This window comes from Gavia stellata, chromosome 6, assembly GCF_030936135.1.
Source record: "Gavia stellata isolate bGavSte3 chromosome 6, bGavSte3.hap2, whole genome shotgun sequence".
Lineage (NCBI taxonomy): Eukaryota > Metazoa > Chordata > Aves > Gaviiformes > Gaviidae > Gavia > Gavia stellata.
In genome coordinates, this window is record NC_082599.1 from 42,470,199 (window position 1) to 42,489,834 (window position 19,636).

The 19,636-nt window shown below is 45.7% G+C and overlaps 1 protein-coding gene across 1 annotated transcript in view; it reads left to right on the plus strand.

Moving 5' to 3' along the window:
* The first annotated feature begins 4,096 nt into the window (after window positions 1-4,096).
* The window catches only part of LOC132317178 (ubiquitin-conjugating enzyme E2 E1), a 44,558-nt gene continuing 29,018 nt past the window's right edge, over window positions 4,097-19,636 (plus strand). The window contains exons 1-3 of the mRNA XM_059818320.1: window positions 4,097-4,178; window positions 5,544-5,722; window positions 7,866-7,916. Of these exons, the coding sequence (XP_059674303.1) occupies window positions 5,571-5,722; window positions 7,866-7,916 (203 nt within the window). The 5' untranslated portion in view covers window positions 4,097-4,178; window positions 5,544-5,570. The remainder of the gene's footprint in view (window positions 4,179-5,543; window positions 5,723-7,865; window positions 7,917-19,636) is intronic.

Genomic DNA, 19,636 nt, shown 5'->3' on the forward strand with positions numbered 1-19,636 from the left:
ATGTATCTGGAGCTGAGATGGTACAAAGGGACTAATCCCAGTCACCTTCCTATAGCAGGAGGCTCAGAGTGATTTGAATTGGCTAGCTTCTGTTGTGAATTAAGCTCAAAGCCCCAAAGGCAACTTGGTTCTAGTCATCTAGCTTTGCAGCCTCCTCCAAACTCCATCCGGAGGGAAAAGTGACTAATCCTATTCAGTTGCTGCACTGAGCTAGTGCCATCGATTAGAAAAGCTTGGGGCACAGGGAAAATGAGTAATCTGGGTCAGTTTTCCTCTGCAAGTCCTTTACACAACTTGGCCAAAAAAAAAAAAAAAATAGCAAGGAGGCAGAGAGAGGAAGCACTGATAAGAAGGAAAGCTCGCCCGATAAAGTGCACACACTTTACAGAAAATAAATAGAAGCAGATCGGTGAGGTTTTGTCAAAATTCCCAAGATGGGAAGAGCTTGGATTAGAGGAGCTAGTTCTGCTGTTTGCTGGGAAAAGGATCATGTTCTAGACTCTTTTCCAGTTCTTCGGTGTCCATGCAGGGCTGAAAGGACAATCACGGGTGGGAGCAAGGCAAGCTGCAAGAATGACGCTGGGCATAGAAGTCGGCTTCTTGGCTCCCTCTCTCTCCAGGGCTATGGGTATGGCATAGCTAGCACAGGAGAAGAGCCCATTGCCTGATCCTAGCCATGACCTAGGAGGTGAGTCATAAACTGGGAGTTGCCACTGTAACATCTGCTCAAGCGATGACATTAGTAGGTGCTTTCAGCCAATGCGTTTTTTGGGTAGGCTTCAAAGTAAATAACCGCTGCTGGTGGTTATCATACTATTACTTTGCACAGGGTTAGCAAGGATTGTGTGCTGCAGAAAAGGTTAGTCTACAGATAACCCCCTACCAAGGTTATTAACATAATAAAGGAAAAGTGCATGTGTGATTTTGTAACAAACTTCACATTTTCCCTGCCCCCTAATACAGAAGTGCAGGGCTTTCATTATTAATATCAGTTGCCTCATTTGACTTTGGTGCAGGTTTCCTGTGATGACAGGAAAGGGCTGGAGGTTTGTTTGTGGTGAAAGTGAAGATTTTCTGTTTTTAAAAAGTTGTTCCATAAGCAGTGAAATTTGTGAAGCCTGGTCACCTCGCTTTGTGTCCTCTCATCTCCTGTATTTGTCACCTGGCACGTAGCACCATACCGCCAGCCCCATCCTCCACAGCCTCCCCGGGTTAGTTTGGAGAATGCTGACAGAGCAGCTGCGTTGATGTTAAGTATATAGGAGGTGAATTCTGCCCACCTTTCGTCAATGAGGGGGACTAAGTGATCAGATCACCCGCCTTTATCTAAATGCCAGTTTTCATGGAATTTATTCTGTGCCTTCGAGGCCATTGCCAATGGTGTAGATGCCAAAGCTCCACAGTTACTGGAGGGAAGGGTGAACATGACTTCTCAAGTGTCATTCCCATAGGTCAAACTAGACAGGTTGGCTATGCTAGCAAGCTGCTTTTGGAGGACAAGTCACCAAGGTCTAATATCTAGTACCGCAGGTAATAAAGACTGAAAAGGAGGGTTAGCAAAAAAAAATGCAAAACCAAAAAAATCTACCCAAACACCAGGAAGTGTGACACTGCAGTGAAATTCCTTCTTGGTCAGGGTGACTCTCACAATGTCGCTGGTGTACCTGCCTAACACACTGCACTGCTCAACCCCACGGAGACCGGGCAGCAAGTCTGGGGGACTGTAGGTGGTTTTGGGATTAATCCAGGTGAAATGAGGTGCTGCTGAGATGTGTGCAGAAAACTGGGGGGATGGGGAGGGGAGGAGGATGAGGAGGGAGAAGCAGCAGATGCAGAGGTCCAAGGAAACAGAGGGAAGGGTGACAAAGGGAAATGCTATCCCTGCTTGGGTGTCCTCTCCAGGGCTTCCTCTGGCTCAAGGATTACTGGATATAAACGGTGAAAGATCAGTGCTGTGAGAAGATCCTTGCGGTGAGTCACTAAAGTGTGAAGCCACTGTCCCCAGGCAGTCCTGCTTCCACCTGGCCCAAACACCCCTTTTCTTCAGGTCCCCAGTGTCCCCAAAAGTAGCCACAGACAGCCATTACCCGACCCAACCTTTAGTTTTTTGTCCCCACCCAAGTCTGCGCCCTTGCTAAGGGACAGGGCCCTCCCGGAGGCGTTCGCCTCGGGGGCCAGCTTCGCACCACCCGCCCCACCGGTGGGCAGAGAGCCGGGTCCCAGGGGAGCCCGAGGGCAGCACCCGGCCGAGGCCGCTCGCCTCGGGGGCTCGGCAAGGCTTCCCGCGGCTGGCCCCGGGCCCTCAGCCCGCCGCCCGCGCGGCCCCGCCGCGCGCCCGACCGCCAAGCGCCGCCGCCCGCTGGGGCCATCTTGGCGTGCGGGGCCGGGCGCGGCGCTGGCCCCGGGCCCCGCGGCGGCTCCCGGGAACGGGCAGCGCCCGGCAGCGCGAGACGGGCAGCCTGGCCTTCAGGAGGAGCCAGCCTCGGCGGCCCCCCCTTTCCCTCCGCCCCGTCGCTGCGAAGCGGAGACGTCCAGCCCCGGGATGTGCCCCCGGGCGCGGGGCCGCGTCGCCCCTCCGTCCCCCGCCGCCCCGGCGGCCTCGGTTTTGTGTCTGAACCCCCCGGACTCCCAAGGCGTTATGTCGCAGCGGCGCTCTGTCGGGGCAGCAGCCGTGCGTGGGGTCCTCCCGCGGGAGGAAGGGTGAAAATACAAACTCCTATTAATTGTCGTGATGCGCGGTGGTGACAGTCATTGTATTTTCGGCCGCTGAAGAGAGCAAGTAATTCGATAGGCGATCCCTCGACAGGCTGTGGAAACTGGCGGCACCGAGCCAAATGTGCCCCGGGTGAGGTCGGTGGGAATGCGGGTCCCTATTGTCCTTTCTCCAGTGGGTCCGGCACCTTCGGGGAGAGCCGCGGCAGCCCACTGGGGCGGCGGGCTGCTCCCTGCGCCCACGCGTGGGCTGGGGGTGGCGGGCGGCTCCAGCCCAATTACTTTTCTGCGCTGGGCGGACAAGGGAGCGGGGGGATCGACAGGAAAGATTTCGGGGCGATGAGTAAAACGCCTCGCAAATACAATACGCTAGCAGCCCAGCCGGCTGAACGCCGCTGCGCCGCTCCCGCAGACGGGCTCCCCGTCAGGGGACTCGGGGAAAAAAAAAAAAAAAAAAATCCCTAATACTTTTACCTTTGGAAAATTGAAGGGGGGGGGGGGGGGGTTCGTGCTGTCGCTGCCAAGCCCCGAGCCCAGGATTTTGTTTTCTCTCCCAGCATGCGTTGATGACATCACGAAGTACCCCTTCTTTGTGTGTCAGTGATGTCACCAAGTGCAGTGTGGGGGACAATGGAATCCTGAACTCCGGGCGAGGGCGAGTGGAAAAGCGGCTGCTCCTGCTGCTGGTTCAGGGCTGAGCCGGGGGAAGGAAGGGAAGACACAGCTGCTGCTTTAGGGCTGAAACAGGTGAGAGACGGGAAAGCTGTCGGGGATTCCTTTTGGCTTAGTTGGGCGAGGGGGGGCTTTGGGCTGGGCTCTTCTACGCCCCCCCCCCCCCCCCATTTCTTTCCAATTGAGACAGGTGAGAAGTTGCTGTTGCTGCCGGAGGGACAAAGCAGGTGGGGTTGAAACAGTTGTAAGAATAGGAGGAAAGCAAGCAGCCCCCCCCCCAAGCCTAATAACCCCCTCTCAGCCTTAAAAAAAGGCAGCCCCGGGAGTTTTCTCCCTCTCCTAGCCACCTGCCTCGACCGCTTCCCCGTGGGGCTCCCGCACGGAAGCAGAAGTGGAGCCGGGGAGGGCGTTTATCCCTCCCCCCTTGACACCCCTGCAGATTACTTTCCAGAGGGTCTCCATTAAAACCTCACGTCCCCCTCCGAGCGCCCCTTTCTTCCTTCCCCAGCACCCGCCGGAGGCGGGGGGACAGGGGGACGGTGGCTGCCGGGATCCCCCCTCCAGCCCCGGAGCGGGGGCTCCGCCGCCGGCTGCCCCCGCTCCGCGCGAGGCGGCGGGTGGCGCCCCGGCCCCGCCGCCCCCCAGCCCCGCTCGGCGGTGGGGGAGGCAGCCAGGGAAGCCATTGCCTGTTTAATAGTTGCTGTTGCAGCACTTCCGCTTCTCTCCCAGCGAGAGAGACACGAGTGGCCAGGCCCAGCCGCACCGAGGAGGAGCAGCCAGACACAAAGGGAGAGGTAGGGGGACGGGGCACCCCCCGCCGCCCTCCCCGCCGGCCCCGGGGGCAGGGGCGAGGGGCAGGGCCCGCCGCGGCCCGGCGATGGGGCGGGAGGCGGCGGAGCCGGCGGGGCAGGGGGATCGCGCCCGGGGCTGTCAGGTACCGCTGTCCCCTCGGCCCCTCGCCGCCCGGCCCTGCGAGCCCGCGGCCGGGGGAGCTCGGCCGGGCCCCCCCGCCGCCCGCTCTCGCCCGGCGGAGGGGCGGCAGCGGAGGCGGCCCGGCGCGGGCAGGGGAGCTCCCCGGGGGCCGGTGGCCCTGGGAGGGAGGCGGCCGTGTGCCGGCCCCCCGGCCCTCTGCTGCCCTGCCGCCGCTCGCCCCGAGGCCGCGGGTGCCCCCTCGCTCCCTCCCTAACTCTCCTGGGGTGTCCTGCCTGCCCCCCCATCCCTCCCGACGGCTTCTCGCCCCTCTCGAGTGCGGACCTGCCCTCGGTAGCCCACCGTGCTCGCCCTCCTCCCCTGTGCCCCCGAGGTGCCCGCATGGAACTGGGCTGCCTCCCCCTGGCACCCCGCTGGCCCCCTCGCTGCCCCGGCCTCCCCAGGCCCTCGATCTCACCCCTTGTAGGCCCCGGACCTTCTTTTACTTTGCGCCCCCCCCCGCCCCAGCACAGACCCTCTGTTCCCTTCCCCCTTTGCTGACATGCCCCTCGGTGCAGTGGGCCTCAGTGGGTCCCCTCCATGCACCCCACTCCCTGCTTAGCTGTTCCCTTTCATTCCCTCCCTCCCTGCCCACCCTGCTCCCAACACCCAATCCTGCAGGCAGGGATTTCCCCACCGCAGGTCACAGATCCTCCTTCGGGGTCTCCCCCATGTTGCCAGTGATGCCCCACTTCCATTTTAGTGCTGGCGACAGTCACCCCCCACCCCCCGCCCCAGCCCCGTCCCTTCCCACCTCCCCCACGTGCCTCCCGGGAACCCGAGGGACCGGAGCTGTTCCATTTTTATCTTCTACACCCCTAGGCTGGATAGTGGTGGGTGGTGATGGCTCCTCTTGTGTGTGCAGTTTGGGGGAGATTAGAAGGAATAGCTTTGAGCTTCCCTGATCCTTGCAGTCATCCTCGTTCCAGTCTTTTCTCCTCTCATTTCGCACTTGCTTTCTGAAAGGAAGCTTTAGAAGTCCCTTTCCCCCTGCTCCTCGATGTTACTAGTGCAGGGGAGGCTACTGCTCCTCCTGCTTTGACTGTAGGGCCTGAAGAGGAGAGTGAGACACAAGGACCTTTTAGAAGGAGCATGACCCAAACACAGAGTGAGATTGTCAGTGGCCTTTCTCTGTGTGTGTGTGTGTGTTCACTGTTTGTTCCCCACGCCCCATGGTGTCTCCTCTCCAGGTTGGGGTGTGTGGTGGGGGGGTCGCTATGTCGGATGACGATTCGAGGGCCAGCACCAGCTCCTCCTCATCTTCATCCTCCAACCAACAGACAGAGAAAGAGACAAGCACGCCTAAGAAGAAGGAAAGCAAAGTCAGCATGAGTAAAAACTCTAAGCTGCTATCTACCAGTGCCAAGAGGTGAGGCTGCAGTCAGTTTTCTCACTGATTCACTGCATCTTCTCTCCTTCCTCGTTTTATTTTGCTCCATTCCTTAGCTGCTCCCCTGTTGCTTCCATTCCTCATCTCTAGACCTTATGCTCAACCTTTCCACACGAAGCTGCCATTGTCTCACTTTTTTCAGCGCCTCTGTGCAGCGAGCGTTTGCCCAACTTCACTGCTCTCTGGCCTCTCTTCATGCTTCTTCCTCCATTCCATCCCAAATATTTTCCTGTCTTTTCTTCCTCCGGGCTGTTATTCTATCCCTCAATTATTTCCGCTGTCTTTTCCTTTTTCCTTATTAGCATCAGTTCTAGAGATGGTGTAGGATTGGCATGTAGGACCTTAATTCCTTCTCTGCTACTGGAAGCTTTGTGGTCCCGAGTTAGGCGTTGCATTTCAACATCAATTTCCCTCTCTGTAGGCTGGGATTGATCTAGAGTGGCATTTTTCTTTCCAGCACTGCTTTGGGATTTAATTAATGTTTGTGAAAAGTTTTTAGTTTGCTTACACTGGGGGAGTGCACTCCAATGCAAGTGATGTAATATAGCCCCAAATCTTTTCCACCAAATATATTACTGTTTTTTCTTCTGCTCATCACTTATATTGTATTTTCTGTGTATGGTTGGATGTTGACTAGAATAAATAATCCACAGCAGGTCCACTTGTGGACATTCTGCTCTAAAACAGTTTTTGCTCACAGCATAGAGTGGGTTGGGTTTTTTTGAGAATGAAATTATTTTTATTCCAGAATAATGTCTACATGGGGGAGAGATGCCTGCATAGAATAGTAATTCCAGAACGTCTATCTCAGTTTTCTTCACCTGGACAGACTCTTGTAGCCACTCAATTAAAAAAAAAAAAAAAAAAATTGTTACCCTTTCATATTTATTCTTTGTTTCACCTGGATTCAGCACCACCCTGTTCCAGGGAACTAAGCTGACAAATGGAAGTTTTCAAGCAAACTTGCAGTACTTCAGTAAGAATGATAAACCATCTTACAGAACAGCTTTGCCAAGCAGCACAGAGAGGCTGTATCTGTAGGTGTCAAAAGTGGCTGGGGTTTTATGTAAATGCCCTGTTGTCGCAACTAAGTTCTCTGTGGCTTTGTAGAATTTAGGCAGTTTGGTTATTCCAGGTCTCCACTCAGCAGGTTTCCATGGCAAACTGACATAGATGGTGGCGAGCAGTGTTTACGTGTTGTGCACTTAACTATTTTAAAAAGAAGATTGTAAACTGCCTAATGTGAAAAGGCTGCAGTTCTCATGTGTGACAAGTGGAAGAGAGGCAGAAGATGCTGGCTGAGTTTAAAGAAGAGAGGCAGACTGAGTGCTGGGTGGGGAAATCTGGAGGGGAAGCCTGAGTGACAGTAATGGGACTCCAGGGAAGGGGATGATAGCTGGTTGGGCGTTTTGTGGCAAAAGCAGTGTGAGCCCAGAATAGTCTGGGCAGGGAGGACAGGGTGTTGTCTGAACGCAGTGAAGAGAGAGTCTGGAGTCCTGAGGGAGGGGACGGGGGGATGTTGTGTGGCTCTTGAGGGTGAAGAGAGGGGAGAATTGAAGGTGGCAGGAATGTGCAGGAGCCTCGGAAATAGATATTCACCTTCCTTTAAGTGTCCTTGGGAACGGCGCAGTTATTCACTCCCTTGGGGCTGGTGTTTTTTCTCAGGATGGTGATGGGAAGCTGGGGGGGGGAGAGGGAGGGAGCCAATTTGGCGATGACTGTTTCTCTCAATCCAGCGAGACAAAATTCTTTTTCAGACTGCAGTTTCCTCCTAGCACTTGCTGCATCACATTTGCAGAGGTTTTCTCTCATTTACAGGCTGGTTGGCAGAGTAAAGTGGACAGTCTTTTCCACTGCCCCTGTGTGGTTGGCATCTTTATTGGGAGCATACAACAGTGCACCTGTCTATGTTCAGGGCACAGTGCCTGTCTGCTTTTTCTGACTGTAACAGGGTGCCTGTCCTGCTTAGTGTGTTTGGACTGGTGGGAGGCTGCAGCTGACAGTGCCTCTCTCTTACGTAGTGTTGCAAACTCGCGGTGACAGTATGTCTGTAAGGCGTATGTGTTAACTGCTATCCCACACAGTGACTTACCTTTGTTCCTTCTCGCTTTTATTGCCACAGGATTCAGAAGGAATTGGCTGACATCACCTTAGATCCACCTCCCAACTGCAGGTTGGTGTTGATTCCTTCCCTGAGGAGGGTGGGGGAAGATGAGGGGCTGAAGTGTGCTTGTGTGTGTTGTAACTGTCCTCAGAGGCTCTGGATAGAGCAGAGGAATGGCTGTTTAGGTGGCTGACAGTACTTTTGTGAATGCTTGGATGACATTAAATAGTTTCCAGGTTGGGGGCCTCCAGAGATTATATGTGTTTTAAGATGAGTTTCCTGTTTGTTTTGGGGTTGTTTTGGTTTTGGGGTTTTTTTTAAACAATTGCATTTCAATCTGTTATACTGCTTTGTGTGTATGTTTCTGAAACTGACCTCTAAAGAAGAGTGTGAAAACTTTCTCCTTGTTTGTTTTTTTTCTGGTTTATAAATGTAATGCCTGACTGCACTAATCTTATATAAATAAGAGTCCTGCCAAGGAAGCAGAGAATAGTAAAAAGCTACAAGCTTTTTAGCTCAGAGAGTTCTGTTGTGAACAGTAACTTACAGTGGAAGAGAAGCGCAAATTCATCACTCAGTGTGTGCCTACGGGAGCACACGTTAGCTGATGAAATAACAAACAGGGATATTCCATTGCCCTTTACAGAGCAGCTTGTTTTTAAGTGTTTTAGAAACTTGTACTGTTTGTTTAAAACATCTAGCAGGTTAATTTGGTTCATTGCATGGTGGCCAGAGCCTCTTTGCATTTGGAGAGGAGGCAGTAGTAGCGTAACATTTTTGGTTGTGCTTGTTCATTCGAGAGGAAAGTGGCTTTCGGTCTGGTCTGTGTTGGCTGTAGTTGCCAAAGCACAACTCTGTTCCTGTCTTCTTGCTGTGGCTTAGGTTTGAGGCCTTTTGATGTTGCTAATAGGAGAAATCAGAGAAAATTATGTTTATAAATAATATTTAAGTTGGTCTTTTTAGTATTGAGTTGTCACCCACAAATGCACATGAACCTTTTTATTGAAGCTTTTTGCTGCTGTTAGTCTGCAGGCGGGCATTAGCACAAGAGTTAGCCTGGCAGGTCCAGAGCCACTCTTGGTACCAGTCCCAAGGATCATAATTAATGAAAGGAGGGATGGGATAAGGCATGTGAGTAAAGGTCTAGGCTGATACTAAGATTTTTGCACTGTTTGGAAGATAACTGATGAGCTCTGAAATCTTTAGCCATGACAATATTGTTTTAGTGACAGTAATGACTATCTGAATATTACAAGAGCTTCCGGCTCTTGGGCTGGAGGTGCCTGTCCTGTCTGTGTCCTGGCTCTGTGTCAGGATTAAGTCCACATGCTTTCCCGTCCTCCTCCCACCATATCCTGATTTTCATGGGAAAGAAACCTAGAAGCACAGATCAGAAAGGCAATGTGGCTTGCTCTGGATGGAGTCTGGATGATCAAGGTGCTGGGACTACAGTCTGAACTTTGCAAATCTATCCAAAAGTTGTGATAGTGTATGAGGATGTCGGATTGCAGGCTTCATCTGAAGGTTTGTGTAAATAATATTAGAACCCTAAATTGTCCTTCTTTCAACTGGCATCATTCACAGGTAAAGACGACCTAGCAGGCTACCTGTCAAAATAAAACATGGTTTTGATTTTTTTTTTTTAATTACATAGACCACTGAGGATAATGCGCTTCAAGGTCCACATAGTAAGTTTTTGTTGTTTCAGCCTTTATAAATATCGCTAATGGTAAAAATTAGTTCATAGTACAAGTAGTGATGATTAATCTTTGCCCATAATGCAATTACCAGTATTCTGCATTCCTTCCAACCTTCAGATGAATGACAGTGAAGGCTGGCAACTCTTGCAAATAATACATGAAGCTGGTCTAATTGTTACTGTCTCATAATATGTTGATAGGTAGGAAAACATGAATGGAGGGGTTTGTGTGTGTGTGTGACCAAAGGAGTTTTGGTATTGCTCATCTTGGGGTGAAGTCATCCTACTTCAGTGAAGATAGTGCTGAGAGTGAAGGAGAACAGCTCTGCTTATGGCTAACGAGGTTCCAATTGTACAGTCAAGCACCGAGAGTTTGCTTCTCTAGCAGCTGGTTTGTAAAAGGGAAGGCAGGTGCCGATTGCCACAACAGTGACATGAGTTTCAGCTATTGCAGTTATGGGGAAAGTTCACCTCTTGTGGAAAAAGAAATAGAAATAGTCAATTTGGGAGTGTGAGGAGAGACTCTGGTTGCTGTGTGATGTTTAAGGTTGCCAAAATCTGCTCTGGGGAAGCCTGCTAACAGTGTCACTGCTTTCCCTTTTTTTTTTTTTTTTTTTTTTTGTTCATATGAACATTATTAGCATGCTGTGAGGGAGGTATTAAATACATAGTTCTGAAACATAGTTTCAATTTCCTGCCTTCATGACTTTGCTTATCCTCACCTTTCCTCTGACCTCTGGCCCCTCATCCCTCTGCTGCCTTTGTGCCTCTACAGACTTTTTTCGGGTGTCACTGGAGGGGAGGGTAGGGCAGTCCTCTCCTTTTAGGCATCTCACTCGCTCCTGCAAGACTAATCTCAAAACTTAAATATTCAGGGAGCTATATACGATACCAGGTACTACCTATTCTGCTGTCAACTTCAGGTGTGCCAAAGTCTCAGAAGTCACATCTGAAAATGTGTGTCCGAAACTGTATACTGTGTTATGTTGGAAATTTTATATTCTTTTATTCTACTGGACGTTTGTTCTTATACCGCTCACCACCATATTTGTATTTTCCTCTGTTCTGTGCCGTGCCTGGTGTTTGATAGCAGTTCATTGTTGGCCGTGCTTTAATTTTTGGCCTCGTTGCAAAATGCTGTTCTTCTTCCATTCTTACTGCAGTAACGGGCGTTCAGGATACTTAACACATCCCAGAGCAGCTCTGCATATTGAAAGAAAAAGCTTTAGGTTGTAAATGATTTTTCGTAAGAACGGTTTTATTTTTCTTCTTATAAAACACCATATATAAGATGCAATTACAAATAATGAAAACCATTTGATATTTCAAACAAAATAGCTTAAAAACAAATGACTTGCATTTTTATTTTTGTAGCTCACAGTGACTGTATTTTCATGTGTGTAACCCACAGATCATCTGTTTAAAAAAAAAATAGAAGAAAAAAAACCCAAAAAACCAAACCCAAAGCACACTCAACACCTTGTGATTAAGCAGCTGTGTGGGTTTTACACATATGTGGGTAATATGAGGGGAAGTTTATCCCAGAACTTCTCCCCTCAGTAGTTTCCTTGCTTCTGGTTTTCCATAGCTTGCCGGTGTCCCCTGAATGCTTACCCGTGCCCGTCTCTCATTGACTGCTTCATCATCCCATGTAGTCCCTTTGCCCCTCATGTCCCCCTCCCCAGGCTGTGATTTTGATTTTACGCAGGCTAGTACAGTTACTTGTACAGAGGTGCAGATTATGTGCATGGAAATACAGTATATGTTTGGCCTGCATTCAAAAAGTAGATTTTTGGACTTGAAGACATTTTCTAAAAATATATATTTAATACACTTCACGAATTTGTGGATTCTTGATGGAGGCAATGCTGTCCTCGTAAGTGTCCTAGGCTAGTATATGTGTAGTGTTTGGCTACTTCTGAGTGGTTTTTATCCTCTTCATCATTTTCGGTAGGCTGACGCTCTAGAGGTCTTTAATTTTCTGTTGTCTGCAAGATGATTTAACTTCTGATATTAATACTGAGTTATGAAAGTTAAATGTGGCTTTCAAGTTCAAAAGGTGGTTAGTGGTTAATATGAATTGGAGAATAACTGTTTGGACCTGAAGTATTTAAAATCTTTTAAGAGGGTACCTGGTGATTTCTTCTCCTACTTTGTATTGTATCAGAAAGTTATAACTCTTGTTTTAGAACTCAAAGAAGGTACCTAGAGACTTTAGACTTTTGGTCTTCTCTGTATGTTGCTGATAGAGGAGTATGTCGTGTCTGTGCATTGAGTCATGGAAGCCTGCATCCACGACTGTCTGCAGATGTCAAAGTACGGCTCCATCTTGTTACGTAGGCAGACCTGATCTTTGTTTGTAGATAACACTTGTATTGTGCCAAAGCTTTCCTTCTGTCACTGTGACAAGGTTTCTAAACCTTTAGCAGAAGTTAATTAAAGCTTTACGTACTGTTTATTCTCTATGTCATTTATTTGACCTCTGTATCTAAGCATCTCCTGATAGTAAATCTGCTAATTGCTGTGAGGTTATGAAATAAATGTTTTTCCCTATTTTAGGGATGGGGAGTTGCAGCACACAAAAACCAAGTGACTTGTCCAAGGTCACACAGGAAGTCTGTGGCAAAGTGGAGAAATGAATGTAAATCTCCTTTGTTTCAGGCTAACTTGCAGCTGAGCTGTTCTGCTGGAACTGTGTGCATCGGTTGCATTATGAGCAGGGCTTTGAATTTGTGCTTTATTGGGTGTCTGGTATTGACTGTATGTAAGCATGGTAATTTAATGTTATTTTTCCCATCTGTGTAGAGGGACCACAATGGATATTAACTAGAATTAATGTTTTTTAATCTTTCTTACCCAAACTGAAACAAGTTTGTCTCCACATGGCTCATTTAAGTCCATATAGGCAAGACCAGCTGTTATTTAAACAAAAATAATTTTAAAATCTTTACTGAATGAGGCATTTGCCTGTAAGGCTTACCACTGCTTCAGAGTGAAATGCTATCACAAATTCATTATTTAAATAATAATAAAATACAGTTGTGTTTCCTGGCTCCTTCAGCCCAGTTTTTGAAAATTCACAGAATAAGGACCAGATCTCCCTGAGAGTCTTGTGAAAGTTAACTGTCAGCACTTAATAAATACATGTCTTAGTATAGATGGTGGGGAGAAGTGCTCTCTGCTATAATGTGTGGAATATTAATAGTTTTCAAAACTTTACAATGTGGAATTAAGATTTCTTGGCTAGAGAGAAGTCTGCAGAAAATGTGTGGCTCAAAGGCCGTTTTGAACTCAATAGTTTCATATTATAATTAATATATTTCATCTACAGACCATGAAAGTCTGGCATTTGTTTTGATTGCATTTGGTTTTATAGTACTTGTAATTTTTTGCAAATGTATTTTTCTCAATACCTCCAACAATGCTTTAAGTGCTTTTGCTTTAAAATCTAGTGTATTATCTAAGAATGGACTGTCACTGTTTAACTATAATATCGGTGTTGTTGTTTATTATATTCATGCTTGGAATTGTCCTTCCTAAACATAGCCATTTTCTAGCACAAACTTTCTAGTCTTAGATTTTGTAATTAAAAATCTTAATTTCAGTAAGATTTTTTTTTAATATGCACACTCAAATTATTAGAGCAAGAATGATACAAATGCTGGGTTTTGCTTCCTTATAGAAATAAAAAATGCAGATCATGTTTAATGAAAATTATGAGCTTGCAAGAGTGGTTTTAGTACCTTCTTTTTTCTCTCCCCTCCCCCCTCCCCCCCCCCCCCCCCCCGTGTTGTTTCTCTGAAATGGGAGTGTTGTCTGTGAGAAGTTTCCAGCCGTAGGATAGGAAGGACCTTCGTAATTAGTGCTGTGTGTAGTTGAAAAATATCTTTTGTCATATGAACTATCAGTGGTTCAGCATTCCCTCCCTCCTTTGTTTGGCACATGATCCCTGGAGAAATAACTCTTCCTTTTGAAATGGTGTATTAACTAATTTAGAGATCTTCTGCAGCTGTGTATGGTCTAGCTTGCAAACCATAAAAATAACACCATTTCTACACTCGGTGAATTCAAAGTATGTGTAGGTAGCAGCTCCTGCAGGCGAAGTCCTCTGCCTGATGTACTCAGACAATAGCTGCACAAGAGCAGCTTCTTTACTGTAGATTGATTAGTTAATATTACAGGAATTCACCTTTCTAGAGATATTCCTGTTTTTATTTATTGGCTCCCTTTAAAAATCAGAAACATGTTGATGGCCAGGCTGCTCGGACCCTGTGGCAGGAGCTGGCCGATGCTGTGGTAGATTTTGTTTGGCACATCCCGGCTCAGTAATTCCCAGATGAACTGCATTCTGTGCTCTTGCATGCCAAACATCAGAACGATGAATCTTGAGAGCGGCTGTGAAATTGTATCATGGCTAAGAACAAAGAAGATTGAAATCCCTTCTGTGCACACTTTCTTGTATACCACTTAATTTTATTATTTGACTTTCAGCTTTGCTGCCCTTGGAGGGCACTGCACAACTGTGTTTATGATGCTGCGTATATGTTTTATCTGACAAATTCTAATATTTCCTCTTGGTTATGGAGTCTTTAATTTACTTTTGTTTCAGTTGTATTCCAGCTCTCTCTGTCTACATTTTTATATTGGATATGTGTATAGCAGCAGGTTATATGTCTGGTTTTGTTTTAAGAAATATTCTTTTTTTATATATATATATATATATGCTACTTTATAGACATAAATGGGAAACACTGTGTGGAGTATTTATACTTTAAGGGCTTGAATCTATCTTGTCTTTTTATATGAAGACAAAATTATCCACAGAGAACTGGCTAGTCTAGGGAATTGAGAAAGTGATAGGGGATGGTTTTGTGTTTGAGGATTTCAACAAGGGCAGATTGCTAGTGCCTGAGAGCTTTGTGGTTTCTGAAGAATGGGTTGGTCTTGAGAGCCGATAAGATGCCGTCTGACAAGATGTTAACTTTGGCCCTGCTGTCGAAGGGGGTTGTGCTGGGAATGGAGACAGAGCTCACCTGCACCGGTACAAGTTATGTCGATGGTTTAAGGTTATTGATGAGTTAGTGCATAGCGAAACTTCTGCAGCCTCTGCCTGCACTCTTCTGTAATTGTACATGACAGACCAGCCTTCCATACAGCACCCCTCTAAAAGTATTTAATGTACTAAACAAAAAGAAGATACCATTTTATGTGAATGGATTAAGAGATTATTGCACATCTGTGCAGGCTTGCTCATCACATACAAAGTTAAGGGCTATGCTTTCTGCACCAAAGAAAGTGCTTTAAACTAAAATTAATGATGTAATTTAGTCATTATAGTAGAATCTTGCCAATCTGTACATTTATTTGAATGAAATAAGTTTATACTTATTTTTCCCTCTGAGGCTTAACAGTGGAGGTCTAAATACCGACTTCATTATTTTACAAGATGAACTGAGAACATGTATTGTCAAGTACTATAAATAAACTACAACTGTCAAAATAAACACTGTACACTCTGGAATTCCGAGGGGTTTTCTTGTTTCTCTTGCCAATTTGCAAATTTCAGCAACATGCAATTGGTCTTCCAAGGCATTTGTGGAAAGTGTAATGGTTACTACAGTGCATTTAATACATATTTTCTGTGCACGAAGGGCTAATTGACATTACCAGGAGAATATATCATAGATCTATATGCTTAACTTGCAACATCCAGCATGCAACGTTCTTTCCTTTATTAACCTGGACTCCCTGGGATGGGAGGTGGGGGAGAAAAGGAGAGTGGGGCATGCAGACTGCAGCTCAGGGCAGATGTAGTGCTTGACTCCCCACACTCCCTCCAGTCTCTCCCATGATTTCACAACTGAAAATATAGATCAGGTAAGATTAAGTTGAGCTGTTCTGAGAACTGGGTCCAGGCCAAGTTTTGGCAGTTCATTTGTTTAAGAGAAAATACAAAGTAATTGGATTAAAGAGGCTGTACAATTAATGATGTAGAGTCCTGTTACATTTCTTTCCTTCTTCTTTCTGTGAATCAGTGCAGAATTGAGGGCTTGATTCCTCCAAAAGCTTCATCTTTTAGAGTCAAAAGTGAGTGTAAACCAAATCAGCATGTTAGATGTATTTTGTAGTTTCTTTGTATCAGTGTAATGATTATTTAAGAGATAAGAGAATCACATTTCTCATCTTTCCACGTGGAGCTGCTGGACTTGCCAGAAGCACACAGAACTTGAACAGGTACTGAGAACTGTAAAGGCAGTAGTAAATGCTGTGGGCTAGAGGGGAGATGCTTCCTGAGGCAGGTGGACTGCTAATATTTAATGCTATTTCTGCTGTGACTATCTGAGCAATAGGTTTTTGCCACTGAAGCTAATTCCAGTATATGTTAAGAAAAAATCGTGAGAGGGGTCTTGGGATCTTTTTTCTTTCATTCTTGTGATGGCTAGGATCCTACAGAGAGTTGCACACAGGGGTGAAAAGATCCAAAGCATTAAAAATCAATTCTGAAGTTGAAGGTGTCTTTTCACGATAAATGAATTGACAAAAAGAAGAAAAATACTTCTGGTATGGACTCAGAACTTTGTCAGTTTTTGGAGACAACAGCAAAGCTTCAGGGCAGTAGTGATCGTTATACAAGGAAACCTGTCAGGGTAACTGTCTCAACGGTTTTGCATGCAGTTTGAATATCTTCACTGAAATTTTGAGGTGCTAATTTAGGTGATAACTGTTATGGATATGTCATATGTTTGAAATTTCAAGTGGACAACTTCTAGAAAGTTTCAGTGTGTTATTTGGTATTGTGAATGAGTGTATATTTCTCTGAGAAGTGGCCTATAAATGGTGGAGGAAGTGCAATATATTTAATTAAAGCAGCATTTAACTGTTGCAGATGGTTTTGAAAGATTGCTAAAATGCACACTGTTATAGTAACATCATTTGAAAGCAATTATATCAATACTGTAGTATACCACAAAAGGTCATTTAATCAGAAATTTCTGATCAATCAAACTGATTGTTGTAATACTGTATTTGCACATTATTTCCTGTGTGTCTTGGTAACCTTTTTAAAGGAGATAAATTAGGTGATGCATGCAAGCATTTATAGTTGGTGTCCTCCTTGACTTCCTTGTAAGCAGTTTATCAAGAAGAATTGTCTAGTTTTGGTTTTGATGGGGTAATTCTTAATTTGAGAATCTCATCATATTTTGTAGTGCTTTGGCTTCTAATAAAAGTATTTATGCCTACTTACACTTGGGGGTCTGTGGCAGAGAGGGAAAAGACTGAAGGCTTTAAATAGCTTTGCCAAGTAAAATCTTAAAATATCATGAATCTAACTGGAGTTCTCCATTGTACTAAAGCTGTGGCTATACTTTCCTTCCTACTTCAAATTGAACTTCAACAGCACCCTTGTGATCTAGGAAATGGGGCAAGAAGATATATAGTAGCGACAAGAGTGACCTAGATCTAGGTTTTGAATGTACCTAGTGTCAGGCCTTCAGCTGCCCTGCTGCTTGTCTTTTAGTTGCATCCCAGGATTGAAGTCTCTAGTGAAATTATAATACTTTCTTTAGAATAGCATTTTTCTAATTTTTTCCATCCCCTTACTCCCGCTACGAGGTTAATCAGATTTCAGGCATTGGTAAGACTGAAAGAATAAGTGAGTTGCAGGTGAGGAATGGAAAAGGACATAAAACCACTCAAGGCAGAAGGGTGTTACGTTCCTATGGACAGCAAGATTGTGCAAAGTGTTAATGGTGACTGTAAGGGACAGCAGGGAGATGGCTCATCAGGGTGGCTGAGGCAATTTTGCACTGGTTGCTGAAATAGTTGAGGCAAAGGTGGAAGCGGAGACAGACTGATTCTTTGCCTGCTCCAGGAATTTAGCTCTGCTTTCCTGTTGCCTTCTGTAAGGAGCAGAAGAGACAGGGCATCCTCCTCTTGAATGAATGGGGAGGGCCATCCATGGGCCAACCTCTTCTTGGACATGCGTGAATTTTTAAAACAGATAAGCATGCAAGCTGCAACAATAGTTTTTTCTGTGCTGCTTGCATTGCACCCCACCTGGGAGGCAAAATGTTCATATAGCAATAAAGTCAATGCATTTACAGAGCATTGTAAACAGTGTAAGACTATATAAATCAAGAAGGCACAACCTACTATGCCTTGAAGAATACATGTAACAGGTGCCCAACTGTATATTTGCAGGCCTTCTTGAACCGCTGCATAAGCCACATGTGGCTCTTGAGCCATGGAGTGTCCACCTATATCTTTAGAAGCGCATGAGCGAGATGTGAAAAAACAACAGTGAGGAGTGGGAGAAGAAAATTAGGGGAGAGATAGCAAGAAAGGAGCAGAGGGAGGGAAAGGAAGGCATAGAAATAGAGAGAGGGGGCAGAAGGGGGAGAGAAAAACAAGTAAGCAAGCAAAAAAATGTAGGGAAGTGAAAAAAAAAAAAATCACTTGAAACTCAGTCAATCACAATCACGTAGACTAGTATTAAAGATAGAAGTTGCAGATTTAAGTTGTTGAAGGCCCTGTGAACCTGCATCTCCCAAAGGAGCACACCTTGCTTCTGTAGCAACTGGAACAGAAGCATGACAAGAACTGTTATTCAGTAAATTCCGTAATACTAGAAACAGAGATATTCACTGAAACTATTAAGAGATCATTTTAGAACAAATGAAGTCCTTCTACCCAGTAGGCAGTGGAGTTCTGGAAGCTGTTCCTGCAGGGAGTCATGGAGGCAGATAGTATCAGCACATTCAAAAATGGGCTGAACAAATTCATGGGCAACAGGTCCATAAACAGACTGAAAGAGAAAAGTTAGGGATGTACCCTTTAGCATCCCTAATCCAGTGGCTGTGGATGCTGTGGGAGTACAAGGAGTATGGATTGTTTCCTTGTTTCCCTCGACATTGCTTCTAGCCACATAAAATGTTCAACTTCTGCCCTTTATGGAACAGTTCTTACCTCTTTTCTTTTTACGCTTTGCTGTTTAAAGCAAGCCCTCGTTTCCTGTCACTCAGCCACTTCTCCTTGCTTTTGTGAAGGGTTAACCTTCATGCATTTGTCTTGCTGAATTTAGATTGTAAAATATTCGGGGCAAAAGACTTCTTTCATTTTTGTCTGCGTTTGCAAAGTGGTATGTAAATTTCCAGCTATGTTTAAATGATCTTCAATAATAAAGTAGGTTTAGTCCTTGGGCTTGTAGATGTTTCCCTATCCCCTCTTCCCAAAAAGATGAAGTTCTGTTTATGTTGTGACATTGCATTTTTTTTCCTTATCTGAGGTAAATAAGCGAGTTGTTTTATTCAGCAGATATTGTATTATCTTGAATATGTGATTTGGTATTTTCCGGTTTTATGCACAACAAGGTTATCACAGCAGCTACTTTGTGATAGTACTACATTGTAATAGGATAATGTGTTTTGAGATATATTAGTGTTGGTTTGTTTGTTTTTTTTCCTGGATAGTGGCAGAGAAATAATAAAGGTGTCCAACAGCTAATCTCTTTCTTTGCTGTCTTTGTGCTCCTACTTCACCTTCCACCTCAATAACTGGGAGGACTGTAACTATTTGTTAGGGAAATATTAGTTAAATTGCAGAGCTATTACATGTGCTGAGACATTCCAATTTAAATTACTTAGTATTCAGTGTGTGAACTTAACTCCTAATGACTATAAATATTATGTTACATTTGAGGTTTTGTAATGTATCAGGTATGTCTTGTACATTGTTTTTTCCACAGCAAATGCAAATTTTCTAACCCATAGAAGGTGCAAGCTGTACTTTCTACATTGCTTTACAAGGATTTTTGCTTTGCCTTTCGTAGTAGAGTCTTATTTATGAGGAGCTGTAAAGTTCAGACAAATAACTTAGCATTGAGATTGTTCAGGTGCATGTTTCACTGCAGTGCTAAGTAGCACAGAACTAGCCGTTTAGGACATATTTAATAACTAGTACGGGATTTTGCCAGGAAAGACTGAAGAATATGGATTGGATAGTGGAGCCTTTGTATGGTAACGCTTTGCAGTGGGGATGCAATGAACTGGCAGGGTCCAGCCATAAGCTGTAGCAGCAGAGTAAAGGGCTG